At 31.1% G+C, this 24,069-nt stretch overlaps 3 protein-coding genes across 6 annotated transcripts; all 3 read right to left on the bottom strand.

Moving 5' to 3' along the window:
- Positions 1-15,381: 15,381 nt before the first annotated feature.
- LOC110658730 (anthocyanidin 3-O-glucosyltransferase 1) lies at positions 15,382-16,924 on the bottom strand. The gene is given in 1 exon segment (XM_021816459.2): positions 15,382-16,924. A coding segment is annotated over 1 exon segment (1,413 nt). The 5' UTR covers positions 16,828-16,924; the 3' UTR covers positions 15,382-15,414.
- Positions 16,925-18,643: 1,719 nt separating this feature from the next.
- Positions 18,644-20,280, bottom strand: LOC131182225 (anthocyanidin 3-O-glucosyltransferase 1-like). Of its 4 annotated transcripts, XM_058151077.1 has the most exons (3): positions 20,030-20,280; positions 19,828-19,906; positions 18,644-19,743 (listed from the first exon to the last, which is right to left on the bottom strand). In XM_058151077.1, exons 1-3 carry the CDS (start codon positions 20,177-20,179, stop codon positions 18,767-18,769), a joined length of 1,206 nt encoding a protein of 401 aa, XP_058007060.1. In that variant the 5' UTR covers positions 20,180-20,280; the 3' UTR covers positions 18,644-18,766. The 4 variants fall into 4 exon arrangements, with proteins under 4 accessions (XP_058007060.1, XP_058007059.1, XP_058007058.1 ...); XM_058151076.1 differs by having other exon boundaries at positions 18,644-19,906; XM_058151075.1 differs by having other exon boundaries at positions 19,828-20,280.
- A 664-nt stretch (positions 20,281-20,944) lies between these two features.
- On the bottom strand, positions 20,945-22,464 carry LOC131182226 (anthocyanidin 3-O-glucosyltransferase 2-like). Its single transcript, XM_058151078.1, has one exon. The coding sequence runs from the start codon at positions 22,358-22,360 to the stop codon at positions 21,047-21,049; it is 1,314 nt and encodes a 437-aa protein (XP_058007061.1). The 5' UTR covers positions 22,361-22,464; the 3' UTR covers positions 20,945-21,046.
- Between the last annotated feature and the right edge of the window lie 1,605 nt (positions 22,465-24,069).

Genomic DNA, 24,069 nt, shown 5'->3' on the forward strand with positions numbered 1-24,069 from the left:
TTGTCTTACATTAATAAAGAAAACAATTGCTTCTGCATGATTCCAATTGTCTACCCTTGATCTTATCTAATGTAATTTAAATAAAGTTGAATATTCGCATCCCTTTGAATAAGAATAATTTTTATTAGAAGTGTTTTAATTTTATAATAAGTCTTAAAACTGGAATTGATGTTCTAGCCTATTAAGAATTACATTCAGAAATCAATTGAATCAATAAAAAGTGACATATAAATAAAATAATTAAGATATATATAATTTCTAAGTTGACCGAAATACTATTTAATTAAATATAGAGACAAGAACGTTATTATAATTAATTCATGATAAATTGTCGATCACATATTTTGTCAAGCTACCAAAAGAAGAGGATGAAGATCCACCTTCCAACAATGCCATTTCACATGTTGGAAAGGAACTTAAATTTTTTTATATAAATAATTAATTAAATATAAATATATATATATTATATAACAATATTTATAAATTTTTATATTATATTTTAAATAAATAGAATTTAAATATTAAAAATTATTAATTTTAAAATACAAATTTATTAATTGAAATATTTTTGTATAGATTATTATTAATTAAAATATATAAAATTAAATGAATTTAGATATTTTCAATTAATAATTAGATTTAGAATAAATTTAAATAATTGATGATAAATTTAATTTAATTTAAAATAAATTGACAATATTAATCAAGTTAAATTTGAGTATATCTGTTGTCATCTTAATAATAACTTATTCAAGAGCTATGACACAGTCCTAGGCCAATAATGAAGAAATCATTTTTCGCAGCAAAGAGTGAATTATTTACAAACATATTTTTAGGGAAGCATATTGATTGTGATTGAGTTATTATTTGAAATATTGTTATTGGAGTTTTTATTTTGTATTTCATTATTAATTGTTAGCTCTAAGAGTAGCAAAATCAAGTAATTTTGATGATAATAAAATTAATGAAATAATTTAATAAAGTTGTTTGTAAGTGTTTAGAATTATTAATTACAAGCATATTCTTAGAGGGAACATATTGATTGTGATGGAATTGCTATTGTTATTCCTAAAATTTCATGGAATTCATTTATACCAAACACTATCTAGGTAGTATTTGGTAATTTTATGAAATTTATTTATAGATCTAAAATTTTATTGTCTAATTTAAATAAAAATTCATTTGAAATTCTTAATAATCAACTTTATGAAATTTATTATAACTAAACTAAATTTCATTAAAATTGATAGAATTTACAAATAAATTTTAAACTTAAAATCATATATTTTAAGTGACAAAATTATCCTCTTATCATATATCGTTTTGTTTTATTTTATTTTATTTTATTTATTGCAAATATAAAATTTATTTTATTTGAATTGAATTTTATATTTACTATAAAATATATCAAATAAATAAATTCATTTGTAAATAAATTCTATCATAAAATTCATTTACAAATGAAATGAATTTTATATTAAAATTAAATCAAATAAGGTCTTAAAGATAATTTATAATGATGGAAATAAATTTAATCATTTAATAGTTAGAAAAATTATAATAATTTTAAAGTTATAGATTAAAAAGAAAAAATCAGAGATAAAAATTTAGAGAATTCAATTAATTAAAATGAATAGGAAAAGGAAAATGAAAATGACAATAGTATTAGATAAGCTTTATTTTATTATAATTAAGAAATTATATTTTATAAATTTATGTTTTTTAAATTAGTTTTTAAAAAACCAATTTATATTTTAATTATATTTTACTTGACTTATATGATAATTTTGAATAATATTTTTATTTAAATATTGAATAAGTTTAATTATATAAAAGAATTAAAAATAAAATAAAAGCAAAGAAATTAAAAAAAAAAAAGCTATAGGGACAATAAAAGCAAGGTAAAATAGTTTTTTAGTGTTTCATTTATAACTTAAGTAAGTTTCATTTAAATTATATGAAGACAAGTTGTCCTGCATGTTTTTGAAGAAATGATATAAAAAAAAGGAAAAGGAGAGAAAAAGATAAAATGACAAAACAAATAAAACATAACATCCAAAAACAAAGGTAGGAATGTTAATGAGTTGGGTATGTATTTATGAATGTTTGATTCGGTTTAATTTTAATAAAATAAATTTGAATAGTATATAATTATATTTGAAAATAATTTTTATTTTAAAAATTCAGATTGAGTTTGAATTTTAACCACTGAATATCTGTTATATAAATTTATTTATATAAATAATTAATTAAATATGAAATATATGTTTTTAGTAATATTTATAAAATTTTATACATTATATTTTAAATAAATAGAATTTAAAATATTTTATAAAATTATTATATTTTTAAAATATAAATTATTAACAAAAATATTTTTATATAAATTATTAATTAAAATATATAAAATTAAACGAAATTATTTTTTTCTTGTAATAATTATCGAATTCAAGATAAATTTAAGTATTGAGGTTATAAATCAAATTTGATTTCGGATAAGATCATTTTCGAAATATCCTATTCAATGTCATCTTTGTTAGTAGTATGCCCTGGAGCATATCATTTAGTATGTATCTAGTACATATTTTATTAATAAAAGGCAATTTCACTTTTCCGTTTACATAATATATTTATGTGTAATAGAAAAAGTCTTTTGATATTTTGTTAGAAATTCTATTCTTAAGTTGTTAAGAATATGAGTGACAGTATTTCTAGTACAAAGTATCATAAATTGGTTCACAATCGAGGATACTTCACACAGGACATGGCTTATCCAGAAAAATTGTATTCATATTTATTCCCAAGGTATTTATATGAGATATAAATAATATGAAATAGTGAATATCATGCCATATAACAAACATGATAGGCACTTATACATGATAAGTAGGTCAAACCAGTGACGCATCTGACAAGCACATAGAGTTTACTCTTGTCAATGTATTATCATATATCATATCAGTGCATATAATCTTTAGACCTGAGATAACACAGTTATCTTGTATGTAGGTAGTTTGAGTTTGATACTGCTTTCATACTTGTACTGTGTATGGGTATATGGGCATGTGTTGGCTCCCACTAGTTATATATGGAGATAGGTGTTAATCAAGATGGAATCTGTTATCCTAAGTAAATAGGGATAAAATCCTATGTTCATTTAATTGTTCTTGATGTTTAAAGTTCCTGGCTAAGATAGACAGATTTAGTCAAAAAAGAGTTTCTGACAAGAAAATTTAATTAATCAATAGCTGGAATTAAAAGAGAACATAATATTCATAATAAATGGGGTTTGACATAAACCATGACTCCAACTCGAGTTGGGATTTTGTAACAGAGAGATTCTAGTGTATGGTAACATATGATTATAGGTTCATTTAAGGTATTTCTTGTTACTGATTGTGTCACACCTTATCCCTCCGTAAGACATAACATGATCCCGTAGTACACCTAATGAACTATCAAACTTTACCTACCAGTAACCCATTAAATATACTGCAAGGGATTTTAAAACAATTTCCGTTCATTTTTAAATTGGTGGGTATTTTTTTTTAAGATATTAAAAATCTTTATTTGAAATCCAAACATAAATCAAATTTTTAGATATTTAAAATCTCTGTAATTTTTACAAAAATTTCGGCAGAATGTCGTCTGTAACTTGAGAAAACAGTTCTTTAAAACTTGAAAAGAAAGACACTCTCAATATGTATTCTCAACCATAACTCCATTATTCAATTTCATTTCACAAATCAGCACAAACAACTCAATACACAGTTTGAATTAAAATCAAACATCGAAACATCTCATTAAGGTAACAAAATTAATATTTACATTCATGGGAGTAATAAAAATTTAGTAGTGCAAAACTTTATAAATACATAAAATCTCAAGATAACCTTACAATAATTTATATTTGATTACAATCCAAAAATATATTACAAAAGAGTTGATGCAACTGCTCGAATGAAATTACATACATATAATTACAGAATTACATCAAAATCTAATGTACAAGGGTATACCTATGATATACCCGAAGATAGTCTCACTGTATCTTTAAGTAATCTCATTCAGTTGCTCTATATTTTCTTTCACCTGCGATAGCATACAAAACTATCGTTGAGTGGTGAACTCAGTGGTGCACAAACTAACAATTTAAAACTTTATACAAGTTATGCTTTGACAACTCATAACAAATAAAAATTTAAAATTTCTAAATTCTTCAAAATTCATGACATCCAAAAATCAATATTTTCAATCATGCAAAGTATTCATTTGAATAACATTTTGATCGCATAGTAACTATTTATCTACATTTCTTTTAAATCATGAAACAATACAATATTTTTGAATCATTGACAAATTATTTATTTCGATCACAATTTATCAAATTATGCATAATTTAAAGGGCGTTGCCAACAATTCACGCAGTTGGACCTATGACACAAAATTCATAATAGATGTCGTGTTGTACATCACGACATTTCAAACTCTCCCAATAACTGAGGCTAAAAGGGAGGAACAAAGACTAGTTAGTATATATGAGTACTCATCCAAACTCTTCCCCAACTGGCAAGCTAGAGAGAAAGGAACTCACCCCATCTAGTGGAGGAGACATCTCACTAGGTAAGCTGATGAGAATTAAAAACATATTATCATGTCAACTGTGATTTCAAATCATATTCAAAAAAATTTCTATTTACAAAAGTGTTTACAAATCATTAACATAAGTAACCATTATAAATTCATGCTCAAAGTTGGCAACACATCAAACTTAAAATTTACAATTCTCAAAACCATGCAATAAATCCTTAAATGCATAAGAAAATTTATATTTAATTTATACAATTTCATTCAACAAGTTAAAATTCTCAACACAACAAAAATCATAAATTATACAATAAACTTATTCAAATCAATTTGGAAGTGAAAAATAACAAAAGAGTTAGTTGTGCACAAATCTCTTATCTAGGCTTGTCTTGGTTCAATTCCTCCTCCTTCCTTGGAGGGCTCCTTTCCCACTAAAACACATAAATAGAGTGTTTCAATATCTATTCAATTTATTTCTAATTAATAAATTCAATAATTAAATTTTATACCTTTAATTTATCTCATAAAATTAAGTCTTTTGTACTTAGTGTAATTGTAGTTACTATTCCTTTGACTATTTAGTCAAAATATTACCTTTTTCATACTAATTAGATATGCTAATTCTAATTATACCCACATATCACATTTTGAGTCATATTTTTTGTTGGCATTGATTGCTAAATCCAATTCAAAGCCTATTAGGGTTAAATCTCAAAATTTCAGTTTTGGATCATTATTTTCTACTATTCCATTGGTCTAGTTAATATAGGATTTTGGCCAACTTTCCTTCATCAAAATTGTTTCTTATTGTCTTAGCTTTAATACATTTTTTGAATCACTCCATTTGGAGTTTTGTAGCTCAAGTTATGGCCATTTTCCTAAGGCTGGCCAGATTTGTTTTAACCCAGAATTCTGGGCACTTTCTTGGTTATGGCAGTTTTGGTGAGCTAACTGCAGCTCACTTTTTGGACAGGTTATGGTCAGAATTTTGATTTGTATTCTTCATAAAAGTTGTAATGCTATGTCTCACCTTTCCATTGGTATAAAATTCAGGTCATTTGGACCTTGCTACATGAAGTTATGACCATTAGAACAAGTACTGTTCATATGATCATTTTTGTACAGGGCAGTGTGCCTAAATCCGGATTTGACCTAACTTTTCATCAATTTATGTTTGGTTTTAGGACAAGGTTTCTTCACCAAAATTGTAGCTTTGGGTCTTAATTTTCATCTCCAATTGGCCTCACACCAATTGGAGCAACCAATTTTCAGTTATGGCCATTTGAGCTGACCAAGGTCAAACTACTCAATTGAGACAGCATCATATTCACCATTTCAATCCCATTCCAACCATTCAAACAGATTCCAAATAACTCCAAATGACCATTTCAAACCTCAATTAAGGTCATTTGCATCAATTGACCATTTCTTCCAATTTTTCCTCCAACTTCAAGATCTCAAGAACCCTAATTGTGTAATTCATGCAACTAATGAAATTAAAGTGCATAATCTTAATCTACATACTTAATTCAACTTTTCTACCACTTTAATTTCATCAAAATCATGCAATTTCTACTCCCCTCATAGGCTGGCCGAAATTCACAATTAGTCCCCCATGATTGATTTGTTTGGATTTATCTTCAATTCTAAGTTAATTTAACTAAAAACATAAGAATTTAACTAGAATTTATAAGTTTAGATTACTAACATTTCTTTAATTTTCACTTCTTCACTTTCTTGTCTTTTCTTCCTTTCTTTTCTTCTTCAATCTCCTTCTCAAGTTAAAATAACAAGATTTATCATAATTTAGTGGGAAATTTATGGGAGATGATAGGGCTTATGAAGCTTGGTTGCAAGCTTCAATGGAGGATTTTGAGAGAGAGGGAAGAGAGTGGGACAGCAAGGGTGAGAGAAGAAGATGATAATTTTTTATTTTTTTTTAAATTTTGTTATTTTATGTGTAATTAAGTTAAATTTGACTTGGTCAAAAATTTGGGTAATTAAAATTTTATTCTGACATCATATGTGATGTCACTAAAGTGATGTAATAATTCAATTTTTCATTTTTTTTCTTTTTCCTTTATGTTTTCTTATTTCTTTAATTTAATTCTCTATTCCGAAATTTTCATTTCTCCGATTTTATTGGACAGTTAGGTCAGGAGTCAACTCTAGGGGTGAACTGACTAATTTGCCCCTAGCAGGATTGATCCGGTTGGTAAATAATTCGGTATTTCTTTCGGAGTCCTGACCTAATTATTTGACCTACTTATCAACTCTTTTCTATGATTTTCTCTTTTCCACTAGGTTTGCCATAGTCCTTAGGACTGTGGTGTCACAATTTCCCATTCAAAATTATAGTTAGGACTGACCTCGTAGTCACTTTCCGGTAAGGTCACCTATCGCTGTAACCCTCGGCTCATTTAACTTTTTATGCTCTGTTTTTCTTATTTATATTTTACCTTCTAGTAATTACTATTAATTTTTCATTCAGAGCTTATCTAGGGGACTTAAACATGGTTCTAATCTTCTTAATTGTCCAGTCCGACACCGATCACCAGAATAATAGAATGCATAGACTGCTTAATATAGGAGTGTTACAATTCTCCCCCCTCCCCCCCCCCCCCCTTTAAAGGAAATTTCATCCTCGAAATTGTGCCCACTATCCGTCCTTAAATAGTCATACGTGTCGTTTTCTCATATCTCTCCCACATTTCCATGTGACTTCATAATCTGAATGATGGTCCATAACACTTTAACTGATGATATTTATTTATTTCTTGACTGCTTCACCTCGTATGCCAGGTTCCTTTTGAACTTCTCATCATAAGTTAGATTTGAATTTATTTCAATTCTAGAAGTAAGCAAATCTGTGCGCTAACGGATCCACTCCTTTTAAGACTCCGTATGGTCCTATGAAATAAGAACTTAGTCTTTCTCTTTTCTATATAATCTTATAATCTTCTTTCCTTTAAGTCTATGTAAGACTTCCAACAATCTAATGCAACGTTTAATTTGCTTGTATAATTATAATCTTCTCTTAGTGTAGTTCTATTTAATATTTCAATTCATGTTTTCTTATAAGGAAATTTCATCGATCATATGAGAAATGCTTATCTCATAATTGGCCATAGGTCTATAACCATTATCTTTCATCTTTATTTATGACCTAAGCTTATGTGCCATTTTGCACCCTCTTCTTCACTTTTATTTAACTTATTATTTACTAATTCACTCCCTTGCCTGATAGGACAATTCGAAATATCATTACACATCTTAAAATTCTTGTTTACTTTGTCTTCCTAATCTTATCCGAATATGGGCTTTTCAATTTGTTCCTTAATTAACTCCCTTATCTCCTCTCACAATTCAATGTTATTCTTTCTCTGACTCGTCTGTAGGGTCAAGAACTAGTACTCCTTATTATTTCTAATAAATCCTCTACACTTTAATGTTACTCTGAATTGGTCCTCTGACCATTTTGGCTAATACTTCCAATATTTGTGATATTTCTCTATCACATTTAACCAACTATTCAAATTTTCACTTCTATATTTTCTTTTATCTACTAATATCCTATAGCTTATTTTCCGTTGTTTTGCGATCATTACCCCCCCCCCCCTTTTTATTGAATCATAAACAATTCTTTAACCTTTAAAAGGGAGTCTACCGGACTCTCCTTTTTCCCATGCTATTCAAAAGTTTCACACCAATCATAATCTAATTCTTATGATCCGCACAATAAAATTGTATTCTTCCTAAGGAATACCTGACCAACTATTTCCTATCGAGTTACTGTTATCAGTAGAACATCATTTCTTAACTGTTTTATAACTTTTAATTACCATCCATAGCATCATGTCTCTTTCAGGGAAACAAAATCATATTTTGTGTCTTACTGCTACACAAATAGAATACTGCTCCTTACTAAACTTTGGGCAAAAGATCCATTGCAATACCAAAACAACTATAAACCCCACATCCGAGACTGGATGACTTAGCCCTATAGGTGTTATCTTTAAATTTTGACCATACTAAAATCTCTAGTCCCATAATAATTCCTGATGTACTGTAATTCGTGCTAGGGTAATTGAGTCGTTAACTCTCGCTACCTTGCAACCATGATCTTTTGATATTCTAATTATAGAGTTTTAAATCCCGAATTAGGATTTTCAAACTCAATTCTAGTAATAAAACTCTATTCTGGTATTTTTGTACCAGAGCGAAAGCCATTTGTAACTATTCTTATCCTTGTGTACTATTGGGTAGTACGTAGCTCTACACAATAAATCCTAAGTCAGTACTGTAATCTATAACTTACAGCACAAACATCAAGAACATTGCATAGTTACTACAATACATCCTAATAGATCAAACTTCCCTATATCTTATTTCTCTCAAATCTACTGATATCCTAAACTTATTCTGATTATAGTATCCACTGACATCTATCAGTAGTAATACCTTCACCCGCATCTAAAACAGATATATTACTATAACTCATTTCTAAGTCCTCTTGCCTTACCTAACTAGATTCACTAATTAACTTTATAATTTATTATATTTTAGTAGATGTCTCTCACTTGAAACTTTTTCAAAATTAATTCCAATCATGCTTATTATTATAATTCTTATCCTAAAAGACTAATCACTAACACATCAAAATTTATTTCCATACAAGGGAATAGCAGCAGAACATATAATTCTAGCATTAGCATATAAATAAGTAGAGCCGGAATCATATAGTACATAATTTTTCCTTTCAAAAGTTAAGAACGTACTGGCAACTACATCTGAAGTCTCTACTTCTTCCTCTCAATGCATGGCATACACTTTTTCTAGTGTATTCCTCTGCTCGGGTTGGTCCATTGTGCTAGGATTACCCGAAGTGCTGTCTCTACTTCTGCCTCTGCCCCTACTGACTATTACTGAGCCTCTAAAATCATAACCTTGGACTGATTCCTCTGGTGTAGTATATGGCATAAATTGACGTGCGCTAGTACAATTTCGGGCGTAATGCCCTATTTCACCATAATTGTAGTAGGCTCCAGTGACCTTATAGCAAATACCCCATGTAATTTTCCACAAATGTCACAAATACGGATAGGGCAGGAACTTCTGGTCCTTTGACAAATAGTTCTTGATTGCTTTTGCCCTAAAGATCTGCTTTTGTCATACTTAGGAGCTCGGGGTCCCTCAAAATCTTTTCTCTTTCCCAAATTACTACTTGAACTCTGACCCATAGGTTTCTCACTCTTCTCTATTGCATGTTGCCCTTGAGGGGGTTGGGTTTGTACTTGGGCCTGGGCTGACAGATTATCAGCCATTTGTTGAAAGAACATGGCCATCTGCTGGGCCATTTGTGCAGTAATTTGTATAGGAGGGATGGGTGCAGCTGGACCTCCAACGCTTTGCGGAACTGGGGCCTCTTCTTGTACATCAGCTGTATCAGACTGCTCTACTATTTTATCCCCCTTGTCCATATCTATTCATAGGATTTTCTATTTTCTAAACAACCAACACAAGGAGAATTCTCCTTGTTATTTTATATTTATGATGTAAATGTACTATATGTATTAAACATTCGAGCAATTGTACTTATCAAAAAATATTTCAAATTCACAATTTAAAATTTACATTAAAACTTGCTCTGATACCAATAAAATATGTCACACCTTATCCCTCCGTAAGACATAACATGATCCCGTAGTACACCTAATAAACTACCGAACTTGTATGTCACACATTACCCCTCCGTAAGACATAACATGATCCCGTAGTACAACTAATGAACTACCGAACTTCGCCTACCGGTAACCCATTAAATATACTACAAGGGATTTTAAAACATTTTTGTTCATTTTTAAATTGGTGGGTGTTTTTTTTTTCAGATATTAAAAACCTTTATTTGAAGTCCAAATATAAATCAAATTTTTAGATATTTAAAATCTCCGCAATTTTTACAAAAATTTCGGCAGAGTGCCGTCTGTAATTTGAGAAAACAGTTCTTCAAAACCTGAAAAGAAAGACACTCCCAATATATTTTCTCAACCACAACTCCATTATTCAATTTCATTTCACAAATCAGCACAAACAACTCAATACACAGTTTGAATTAAATCAAATACTGAAACATCTCATTAAGGTAACAAAATTAATATTTACATTAATGGGAGTAATAAAAATTTAGTAGTGTAAAACTTTATAAGTATAAAAAATCTCAAGATAACCTTACAATAATTTGTATTTTATTACAATCCAAAAATATATTACAAAAAAGTTGATAATACACAGTTTGAATTAAATCAAATATTGAAACATCTCATTAAGGTAACAAAATTAATATTTATATTAATGGGAGAAATAAAAATTTAGTAGTGTAAAATTTTATAAATACAAAAAATCTCAAGATAACCTTACAATAATTTGTATTTTATTATAATCAAAAAATATATTACAAAAGAGTTGATACAACCGCTCGAATGAAATTACATACATATAATTACATAATTACATCAAAATCTAATATACAAGGGTATACCTATGATATACCCGAAGATAGTCTCACTGTGTTTTCAAGTAATCTCACTTAGCTGCTCTATATTTTCTTTCACCTGCGATAGCATGCAAAGCTATCGTTGAGTGGTGAACTCAGTGGTGTACAAACTAACAATTTAAAATTTTATACAAGTTATGCTTTGACAAGTCATAACAAATAAAAATTTAAAATTTCTAAATTCTTCAAAATTCATGATATCCAAAAATTAATATTTTCAATCATGCAAAGTATTCATTTGAATAACATTTTGATCACATAGTAACTATTTATCTACATTTCTTTTAAATCATGAAACAATATAATATTTTTGAATCATTGACAAATTATTTGTTTCGATTACAATTTATCAAATTATGCATAATTTAAAGGGCGTTACCAATAATTCATATAGTTGGACTCATAACACAAAATTCATAATAGATGTCGTATTGTACACCATGACATTTCAAACTCTCTCAATAACCGAGGCTAAAAGGGAGGAACAAAGACTAGCCAGTATATATGAGTACGCATCCAAACTCTTCCCCAACTGGCAAGCTAGAGAGGAAGGAACTCACCCCATCTAGTGGAAGAGATATCTCACTAGGCCAGCTAATGAGAATTCAAAACATATTGCCATGTCAACTGTGGTTTCAAATCATATTCAAAAAAATTTCTATCTACAAAAGTGTTTACAAATCATTAACATAATTAATCATTATAAATTCATGCTCAAGGTTGGCAACACATCAAACTTGACCTAACTTTTCATCAATTTGTGTTTGGTTTTAGGGCAAGGTTTCTTCACCAAAATTGTAGCTTTGGGTCTTAATTTTTATCTCCAATTGGCCTCACACCAATTGGAACAACCAATTTTCAGTTATGGCCATTTGAGCTGACTAAGGTCAAACTGCTAAATTGAGGCAGCATCACATTCACCATTTCAACCCCATTCCAACCATTCAAACATATTCCAAATGACTTCAAATGACCATTTCAAACCTCAATTAAGGTCATTTGCATCCATTGGCCCTTTCTTCTAATTTTTCCTCCAACTTTAAGATCTCAAAAACCCTAATTGTGTAATTCATGCAACTAATGAAATTAAAGTGCATAATCTTAATCTACATATTTAATTCAACTTCTCTATCACTTTAATTTCATCAAAATCATGCAATTTCTACTCCCCCCATAGGCTGGCCGAAATTCACAATTAGTCCCCCATGATTGTTTTGTTTGGATTTATCTTCAATTCTAAGTTAATTTAACTAAAAACATAAGAATTTAACTAGAATTTATAAGTTTAGATTACTAACCTTTCTTTAATTTTCACTTCTTCACTTTCTTCTCTTTTCTTCTTTTCTTTTTTTCTTCAATCTCCTTCTCAAGTTGAAATAACAAGATTTATCATAACTTAGTTGGAAATTTATGGGAGATGATAGGGCTTATGAAGCATGGTTGCAAGCTTCAATGGGGGATTTTGAGAGAGAGGGAAGATAGTGGGACGGAAAGGGTGAGAGAAGAATATGATAATTTTTTATTTTTTCCCAATTTTGTTATTTTATATGGAATTAAGTTAAATTTGACTTGGTCAAAAATTTGAGTAATTAAAATTTTATTTTGATATCATATGTGATGTCACTAAAGTGATGTAATAATTCAAATTTTCATTATTTTTCTTTTTCCTTTATTTTTCCTTGTTTCTTTAATTTAATTCTCTATTCGAAAATTTTCATTTCTTTGATTTTATTGGACGGTTAGGTCAGGAGTCAACTCTAGGGTGAATTGACCAATTTGTCCCTCGCCGGATTGATCCGATTTGCAAATAATCTGATATTTCTTTCGAAGTTCTGACCTAATTATTTGACCTACTTGTCAACTCTTTTCTGTGATTTTCTCTTTTCCACTAGGTTCGTCATAGTCCTTAGGATTGCGGTGTTATAATTTCCCGTTCAAAATTAGAGTTAGGACTGACCTCACAGTCACTTTCCGGTAAGGTCACCCATCGCTGTAACCCTCGGCTCATTTAACTTTTTATGCTCTGTTTTTCTTATTTATATTTTACCTTCTGGTAATTACTATTATGTAACGATAGGACTCCAACCACTAGAGGAATTGTCCGCTTTTACCATAAGCCTCACGATTTTGTCCCATAGGTGGAATGGAGAACTTCCCAGGAGGTCACCCATCCTAGAATTTCTTTCAAGCGAGCACGCTTAACCCTGGAGTTCTTCCAACTCTCCAGGCCATTCCACCAAAAGGTGCCTCTAGTGATTAGTTTCCCCATTTTATATATCATTACTTTTTGAACCCAAGACCATCTCTGTGCTTTGCCGATGTGGAATGTAACGGCCCGGCCCACTAGTGATATTGTCTGCTTTGGGCCAAAGCCCTCACGGTTTTAAAACGTGTCATTAGGAGTTATGAACAGCCAACTTATAAACCTAGCATCTCTCCCGTGTTTTGCCGATGTGGGATTTGCCTAGGGTGTTACAATCCACCCCCCTTATGGGACTCAACGTCCTCGTTGAGGTTTGCCCCACCATCGCCCAAGGTTGCACGCGGAGTGGCTCTGATACCACAAATGTAACGGCCCGACCCACTAGTGATATTGTCCACTCTAGGTCGAAGCCCTCACGGTTTTAAAATGCGTCATTAGGGGTTATGAACCGCCAACTTATAAACCTAGCATCTCTCCCGTGTTTTGCCGATGTGAGATTTGCCTAGGGTGTTATATATTAATTTTTCATTTAGGCTTATCTAGGGGACTTAAACATGGTTCTAATCTTCTTAATTGTCCGGTCTGACACCGGTCACCAGAACAATAGAATGCATAGACTGCTTAATATAGGGGTGTTACAGATTGGGTGGTCATGGCACGCTATGCTAGGTGTCAACCATGGTCTATGAGATGCCTAAAATGATTTAGAGCAATCATTCATAGTAAGAAAGAGTTCTGATTATATTAAGAGTTGATATCATATCTCATTGTCAATTAGTGATGAGCCTAGTGAGTCACACACATACACAAGTTAATCACTAAGTAAAATGTGATTTAATTGATTAATTAAAGAGTTTAATTGATTAATTAAATAGGTTTGGTTTGTAATAAGTTGCAAAGTCCTTAACATGGCTTGAAACCAAATCTAAGTTATTGGATGTGTAGTATAAGTTAAATTTATATTTAAAGTGTTTAAATATAAATTTAATTGTGAGAAATTAATTAATGAAGATTAATTAATTAATTTATATTTAATATAATTTGATTAGAAGAGGAGAAATAATGATTTTGGGTTGAGAACTCAAAATTACAACATAAGGGTAATTTGGTCATTTCACATGGTAACATGTGGCACCATGAGATGGTGACACATGGCATCATATAAGTTTGCCATTTGTCTTCCTATCATACAAGGTGATCAAAGTCAAGATTAAGTCTAGCTTTAACACTTGGCTTAATGAGATTAAGTTAATTAAAAATAAGATGCAATGTGGTGGTGACATGTAGCAAAGGGTTTAAGTGACTTAATGACCTAATTATAAAAGGAAAAAGAAAGAAGAACAAAACAAAACATTCTCTCTTCCTCAAGGTGGCGGCACAGTTTTCTCTCCCTCTCCTCTTCTTGCTTTCTCATCCATTCAAACAGAATAACCCAAATTCTTTTGAATTAAAATTGCTAAAAATTATTTCTAGTGTCCTATACACACATACAATCTCTCTAAAGGTAAAAACCCAAATTATAATTAGTTAGCAAGGCTTGAGAAGCTGATTTGGGGGCTGTCCATTGGTGATTTTGGTGCGGACAAGTTAGAGGGACAACACTTGGGGTCCTAGATGCTTCCTAAAGGTGTCAATTGCATCCATAGTGCATCAAAGAAGTTAGTGCTCAAATTCCTCTTTTAAACTAGGATTTAAATGAATTAATTTGTTAATTCACAGTCTTGAATGGCAAACATAGATCCTAATACATATTAAAAGTATTTTAATATGCAATTAAGCATTGAAATTAATTAGGCACATAAGAGATATGACACGATGCATAAAATCCTATAAAAAAATTTTTGAAATTCAATACTCTAATGAACCAATCACCATACTTCCTCTCCTTCAATCTCTAGGCATAGGTAATCTATAATTTATTATTGAAATTTCGATTCTCATAATTAAATACTTGATAGTAATTTTTAAATGAAATATTTTTTTAAAAATAAAAAAATTTTGATATATATAATTTATAAGTTGATGAATAATATTTAACTATAAATAAAAATTAAACTTTATTATAATTATTTTATGATAAATTATCCATTTCATCTTTTATTAGACTGCCTAAACAAGAGTACGACGATCCACCTTCCATTAAGGCCCTTCTACTTTTTTCATTAATCTCCTTCACCTTCCTCCTTTTCTCGCTATCATGCTTCATCAAACACCTAATTCCTCTCTATATCTCATCACAATTTACAATTACTCCACTGTCATTCCTATAATCCATTTTAATTTCTACCGCCAATCCCAACTCTACCACCATTTCAAATGCATTAAATTGTTGCTCTGCAAACAGTGGCCAAGTGGCAATTGGGACACCAAACCATATGCTTTCCAGTATAGAATTTCATCCACAATGTGAAACAAATCCTCTTACTGCTGGATGGGCCAATACAGCCACTTGTGGAGCCCATCCTATGATCTTTCCAATCCCAGTTGTTCGATCCAAGAATCCTTCGGGCAAGACTTCTTGTGGATCCTCATAATCACTAGGAGATGCTAGGAGACCCGGAGGTGCCGGTCGGCGTAGTGACCACAAGAATCGATGACCACTATGCTCTAGGGCACAAGCAATCTCTTTCACTTGATTCTGACTAAAACTTCCCTTGCTCCCAAAGCACAGGAATACTACTGTCGATGGAGGCTGATCATCAAGCCATCGCATGATTTCCTTATGAGTGTTTCTTCCATCTGACCCCATATCTAAAATAGGTCCCACAGGGTAAACAGGAGGCATTTTTAAGGTCTCAATCGCATAGGATTCCAACTCCAAGAATGTATTCACTATAATACCATTAGCTTCTCTGAACCTTCTTATGTTGTCAAGTATAGAAGGAAGCCAATCTTTGCTCAACATTGCAGAAGGCATGACCCTACCAGGAAATGGGTTTATCAAACTTAACACTTGCAACTCAGCATCTGAGTCCTTGAGCTCAATGGGGTCAAATTTCTCTTCATCATAAATCTTTTGCACATAAAGCATGAAGCCAAGAAAAGCTGCACCCGACGAAAAGAAAATGTAAGACGGAACCCCAAATTCATTAGCCACATCTATCATCGACGCGCATAATGTATCAACAACAAAACCTACCAGCTGAGGCGAGTCAACGCTTGACACAAAGTCAGACTGAGTGATCTTCAACACAGCTTCTTTGACATGGGATTTCTGACTGTTAACGAAAGAAAAGAAACTAAATAATTCAGTCTCATCTTTGGGCAGATCAATGAATCGGAGACGAGTAGATACAATAGAGGAGGAAGCTCGCTGAGATTCAATGTAGCTATGAACTTTGGAGTTGATAGAAGAATGATTGAGGATAAGGACAGTGACGGAGAGCTGATGGCAGCGGGTAAGAAGAAGCTTTGCTACTTCCACCGCCGATACAATATGGCCCATACCAGGGGCGGGGACGAAAACAAGCTGGGCTTTCTCCATTTTATACTGATAGAGTATTCTTAGTTTTGCTGCAAAGTGTAGAAGATAAGGAATAAGGACGATCGCGATAAGGCTGAGGTATTTGTGGCTGAAGTAGTACTTGAGGGTGGCTATTTGTTGGGGAAAAAATTATTGAAAAATATATTAAATTTAATTTTAAAATTAATTTTTAATTAATATATATTTATTAGAGCCAATAATGCATGTGACGTCTTGGCTTTGCTGGTCGGAGTCCTTCTGTGCGAGTTTCTGTCGTTTTAGGCTACCTTATCCTTTACGCCACCTTCCGAAACCTGATTGAGCCCATGAAAAGAGAATATATTCAGTGATATTTTTTTAATTTCGCAATATACATCAACGATTACTTAACATTGTATTACATTTTTCTATGGATATTAAATTCGATTCAGAACTTACGTGAAGAATGAGTTAAAAGATCACTGTTTCAACTAATAAATTTTTACAAATTAATTAAATATATATTAACTATAAATATTACACTTATTAATATCTAAATAAATTTAATCAATTAAATTTTATTTTTAAAATTAATATTTCACAAATTATTAAGTCATATTTACATATATCTCAATAATATTTTTAAATTTTATAAGAAAATATTAAAATATTTAGAATTTAAATATTTTTTATTCTCAAAATTTATAATTAATAAATAAAATAAAAATAATTTTTTATAAAATATTAATTATATATTACACTTTTCGTCCCATTTTAAATGTTGTTTAAAAAAAATTTCTATATCACTTTATTTACTTTTTAAAAAAAATAAATTTTAATTAATTTTTTTTAATTTTATTCTTTATTATTGTCATCCCAATATATTTATCTCTTCCTTATTACATTTTTCCATCTTAATTAAATATAAAGATACTTTGTCAATCATTTTTTATATAAAAATAAGGTTGTTTATTTGTTATTTCTTTTTTTCCTTATGAAAAATCTTAAAAAGCACTTAGAATGAATCGAAATAAATAAATATAAAAAATAAATATCATTTTATAAAATTTCTTGTATTATTATAATAAAAATATATTAGCTAAATAATATCTTATTCATTGACTAAATATAAATTTAAATATTAAAATATCATATCATTGATATTTTTAAGATTTTTAATTTTATAATTTTTAAATCGATCAGCTCAACGAGTGATTGGGTCAATGAATAATCAGTTCAACCACTGAATCAATTAATTTTTTTCATGTCAATTTCTTATCTAGTTCAATGAGAGAACCAACTCAATTTTTTGTGTTGTTCACGGGATCAACCATCGAATTAGTCCAAATTTTATAACAATAACTCTATATTACCATAACACTCAGTTAATGATCATAATTTTATAAAAATTCTCTCAAAAAATAAATGATCACATACATTGATTTGGATTTTAATTTTAATTTTTAAAATAATTTAATGTAATTACTATATAAAAATTACACTTAAATTATTAATTACTTTAAAGTTAATGGTTAATATGCAATTTATTATATAATATACTTTTAGCTATTTATTACATTGTATAGCCTTATATATATTGAGATTTTAATTTCTATCAAATTTATCCTCGTGCCTTTATCATAACTCCAATAAATCTATTTTTGCTCTTCTCTCTCTAGTCTTTATGTCTCATATATATTTAATAGGTGAATTATATTATATCTTAGATTTATGATAAATCGAATTTAAACCGAAAAAATTCACATTTTTATACTTGAGCGGTGACAAAATGGCATGTATCAGCAATTTATATATTGTTTTTTATTTAATAAAAATTTTAGAGGATGGAATAATAAAGGATAAACTATGTGTGTATGCATATTAAAAATTAAAAGTAATACATTTATAATTTTTTGATAAGCAATCAAGGAATTTTATTTTTGTTATTATGAAGCAAAGAGAAAGTTCCAAATCTAATATTTTAAGTTAAATCGTCCATAAAATTTTTTATGAGACGACCTAAACAACAGTATGAAGATCCACTATCCATTAACGCTCTTCTGCTGTTCTCACTCATCTCCTTTACTTTCTTCATTTTCTTGCTATCATGTTCCATCAAACTTCTTATTCCTCTCTCTATTTCATTACAATTCACAATTACTCCACTGTCATTCCTATAATCCATTTTAATTTCCACTGCTAATTCCAACTCTGTCACCATTTCAAAGGCATTAAATTGTTGCTCTGCATACATTGGCCATGTCGCAATTGGGACACCAAACCATATGCTTTCAAGCACAGAATTCCATCCACAATGTGAAACAAATCCTCCTACGGCTGGATGGGCCAAGATAGTCACTTGTGGAGCCCATCCTATCACCTTTCCAATTCCAGTCATTCGATTTAAGAATCCTTCAGGCAAGACCTCCTGTGGATCCTCGTAGTCACTTGGAGATGGCAAGAGACCCGGAGGTGATGGTCGTCGCAGGGACCATAAGAATCGATACCTACTGCACTCTAGCGCATAGGCAATCTCTTTCACTTGATCCTCACCAAAGCTTCCTTGGCTCCCAAAGCACAAGAATACTACCGATGATGGCGGCTGATCGTCAAGCCATTGCATGATTTCTTGGTGAGTGTTTCTTCCATCCAACCCCACATTCAAAATGGGTCCCACAGGGTAAATACTCATTTTCAAAGACTCAACCGCATAGGATTCCAGCTCCACGAATGTATTTACTATAATACCCCTAGCTTCTCCGAACCTTCTAGCGTTGTCAAGTAAAACAGGAAGCCACTGTCTACTCAACAACGAAGAAGGCATAGCCTTAGCAGGAAATGGCTTTACTAAACTTGGTACTGATAACTCAGCATCTGAGTTCTTGAACTCAATAGGGTCAACTTTCTCTTCATCATGAATCTTCTGCACATAAAGCAGGAGACCAAGAACAGCTGCACCTGAAGTAAAAAAAATGAATGATGGAACACCAAAGTCATTGGCCACATCAATCATCGTTGTGCAAAACATATCTATAACAAAACCTGCTAGTCGAGGTGCCGGTGAGTCGGCGATTAACTTTGACTGGGTGATCTTCAACACAGCTTCTTTAACATGGGGTTTCTGTATCTCAATAGAAGAAGTGAAATTAAACAATTCAGTCTCGTCTTCAGGTAGAACAATGAATTGGAGACGATTAGATATAGTGGAAGAGGAAGCTTCAAACGATTCAATGTAGTTATGAACCTGGTTGGAGTTGACAAAAGAGAGGTTGAGGATAAGGACCGTGATGGAGAGTCGGTGATCGCGGGTCAGAAGTAGCTTTGCAACCTCAACTGCGGATACAATATGGCCCATAAGAGGCAAGGGAATGCACACCAGCTGTGCTTTCTCCATTTTACAAAAGACACTGTATTGTTTTGCTGCCGAAGTGCAGAAGATAAGAATGAGTTTGTGGTATTATGTGTAGCAGCGCACTAGCTAATTACGTTCAGTGTTGGACGTCGCTATAAGGAAAGAGCCGTGAACGTATAATCTTAATCATGGAAGCCAATAATATAAAAATGACGTCATGGCTTCGCTGGGTAGTCTTTGCAGAAAGATATCATTATTAAAATTATGGCAAGTTCAATAAAACTCTTATTTTTATATAATCCAATACACTTCAATTGTAGTCTGGCTTTTATAGATAAATATTTATTTATTAAAATATTATATTATTTATTCAATTAAAAATTAATTATAGAGAAAAAAAATAATTATATGTATTATATAATTAAACAAAAATCAATTAAATGTAATTTTATAGAGAAAAAAAATTAATTAAACAGAATTAAACCGGATAGTTTTATTGATTTTTGAATTGATTTATTTTTATGATATATTTATAAATTATATGTAATTTTATATATGTAAATTGTTTAATTTTATTGATTAATGATTATTAAGTTCAAATCAATATTAAAATCAAATCAAATAACTTAAAAATTAAATTTACATTAAAAAATAATCAAAAATTAAAATCTATCACTTTAAATTAAACCAAATCGAAAATAAATAATTCGATTCGATTAATTTTTCATTCATTTCAGTTCGATTCGATTTCTAAAATTTATAATTTAATTTTAATAATTTAATACAATTCAATTCAATTTAATTCAATTTGAACCAAATACTAACTCTTAATTGTCCATAACATTTCTTATGAAATGACCTAACCAAAAGTATGAAGATCCACCCTCCATTAAGGCCTTTCTACTTTTTTCACTCATTTCCTTTAACTTTCTTCCTTTTTTCAGTATCGTACTCCATCAAACACCTTATCCCTCTCTCTATTTCATCACACTTCACAATTATTTCACTGTCCTTACTATAATCTATTTTAATCTCCACAGCTAATCCTAACTCAAACACCATCTCGAATGCATTAAGTTGTTGCTCTGAATATATTGGCCACGCGGCGATTGGAACCTTAAACCATATGCTCTCCAGCACAGAATTCCACCCGCAATGCGATACAAAACCTCCCACAGCTTTATGGGCCAAGATGGCAACTTGTGGAGCCCACCCTATCACCTTTCCAATTCCAGCTGTTCGATCCAAGAATCCTTCAGGCAAAACCTCTTGTGGATCCTCATAGTCACTCGGAGTTGCTAGTTTTCCCGGAGGTGGTGGTCGGCGGAGGGCCCACAAGAATCGATACCCACTGTGTTCTAGCGCACATGCAATCTCTTTTACTTGATCCTCGCTAAAACTTCCCATGCTTCCAAAACACAAGAACACTACTGATGCAAGCCATTGCATTATTTCCTGGGGTGCGTTGCTTCCGACCGACCCAACATCCAAAATGGGTCCCACAGGATACACAGGAGGCATTTTTAAAGACTGAATCGCATAGGATTCGAACTCCAAAAATGTATTTACGATGATACCCTTAACTTCTCTATACCTTCTTGCATTCTCTAATGTAGGAGAAAGCAACTCTCTTCTTAACATCGCATAAGGCATAACCCTTGCAGGAAATGGGTTTACTAAGCTCGGTACTGGTAACTCAGCATCCGAGTTCTTGAACTCAATGGGGTCAAATTTCTCTTCATCATGAATCTTCTGTAAATAAAGCATCAGACCAAGAAAAGCTGCACTTGAAGTAAAGTAAATGTAAGACGGAACATCAAAGTCGTTAGCCACATCAATCATCGGCGCGCAAAACAGATCTAAAACAAAACCTCCCGGTCGAGGTGAAGGCGAGTCAGTGGTCGACTCTGATTGAATGATCTTTAACACAGCTTCTTTAACATGGGGTTTCTGTCTCTCGATAAAAGAAGTGAAATTAAATAATTCAGGCTCATCTCTCGGCAAAACAATGAATCGGAGAGAATTGGATATAGTGGAGGAGGAGGCTTGAAGCGATTCAATGTAGCTATGAACCTGCTTGGAGTTGATGAAAGATAGCTGGAGGATAAGGACAGTGACGGAGAGTCGGTGGTCGCGGGTGAGAAGATGCTTTGCTAGCTCCACTGCGGATACAAGATGGCCCATACCAGGCCAGGGGACGAACACCAGCTGTGCTTTCTCCATTTTACTAAAGTTATTGTATCGTTTTGCTGCCAAGGATAAAAGATAAGATTGAAGTTGTGGTATTTGTATTTGTACTAGCTACTTGTGCTTAGTGTTGGAAGTCGCTATAAGGAAAGAGAATCATGGAAGCCAATAATAAAGATGACGTCATGGCTTTGCTGGGTGGTCTGGTCTCTGTAAACTATAAACATTGATTTTACCAATCCCAACTTGATTAAAGAACTTTTTACCAACATGCTTTTAATATTAGAGTACTCTTGTCAATCAATAAAAAAATACACGGCAGTTCATGAATAACTCAATTAGTTTGGTTCGATTTTAAATTAATTCGATTATAAGTTAAAAGCGTATAATCAATTGATTCAGTTTTAAATTGAAATAAATTAAAAAAAATAAAACATTAAAATTTATAAAAATTTGAAGCAAATCGATAATATAAGTATAATCAAACATAGCCAAACTGATTAATATCGATTCAATTCAATTTAATCAATCAGTTTCAAATCAATCTTATTCTTAGTCAGAAATTTAGTTGCGAGCAATGCTCAAAATCTCAACAACATAAAATTAAAATCAATTTAATTCTCATTCCAATTGCAATATTTTCATCAAATAAATTATGCTCATTTGCTCACAAGTCATAACTTGTATAAAAAAAAAAAAAAAAAACCTAATCTTATCCTAAAGAAAAATTGAGAAACCAATTCTTAACATCCCAAACAAGTCTCTTGGCATGAAAACACCAAATAGCTAACATCCCAAATTAACCCCCAAATTGCGAACATCCTAAAGAAAAATTAAGAAAACCATTACAATGAATATATGCACAGACCGTAAAGAGGAGAAACACTGATTCTAGAGGAGATGAGTGACTTGCAACTTTGTGAGAATGCTAAGAAGAAGGATGTGAGGAATGACATGTGAGAGTAGAGAAGGAGATGAGTGACTTGCGGCTGCAAGGAGTGACAAGCAAGAGTTGAGAAGGAGCAATAAGTTTCTAATTATGAAGTGCGATGCAGGAGCTAGATTCGATCTATGACTTGTTGAATTGAGGCTTAAGAATCAAGAATGAGGGACAGACTAGATACGACAAAGTACCCTTTTGAAGGCACTAAGAAGAGAATGAGTGGCGTAAATGGCAAAACAAGACATGAGATCAGATGACTATGATGAGAAGAGAACTGGAGAAGAATAGAGGTGTAGGTGAAACTAAAACATGGGTGAGAAAGGCTTATCCCTACTATAAGCTATTCACTGTATTTTTAAAAAGTTAATCAAATGGATTGATTTAATTATTTGAATGTCTATCAATTATTAACTATATTTAACAGCTGAACTAAACACGTTCTAGATTGTAACATGGGCTTCATTTTATTCATTTCATTGTTTTATTTAATCAAATTTTGTGTGGATGAACAATAGACAACAATTAATAATTTAGAAAATTTTATTTTTCTTTCTTCTCTTGTTTGATTTTTGTATTAAATTTTATTTTATTGTTTTAAAAAATATCTAGTTTATAATTACAATTTGATGAAGTAAAAGTTTAAAAAATATTGCTCAAACTTATAAGAACGAAATTAAAAGTCGATTATTCGGCGCAAAACAAGAAATTTGTCTCTAAACGATACATTTAAAAAATGAATTTGCAAATATTTAACGGCAGAAATTAAAAGACAATATTTAAATATTAATTTCAAGGGGACGAA

The sequence above is a fragment of the Hevea brasiliensis genome, chromosome 8, assembly GCF_030052815.1.
Source record: "Hevea brasiliensis isolate MT/VB/25A 57/8 chromosome 8, ASM3005281v1, whole genome shotgun sequence".
In the NCBI taxonomy this organism is placed as follows: Eukaryota; Viridiplantae; Streptophyta; class Magnoliopsida; order Malpighiales; family Euphorbiaceae; genus Hevea; species Hevea brasiliensis.

Excerpts from the sequence above, each read along its gene's own strand:
- LOC131182226 (XM_058151078.1), bottom strand. The coding sequence starts at position 22,360 with ATGGAGAAAGCACAGCTGGTGTTCGTCCCCTGGCCTGGTATGGGCCAT.
- LOC131182225 (XM_058151074.1), bottom strand. The coding sequence starts at position 20,179 with ATGGAGAAAGCACAGCTGGTGTGCATTCCCTTGCCTCTTATGGGCCAT.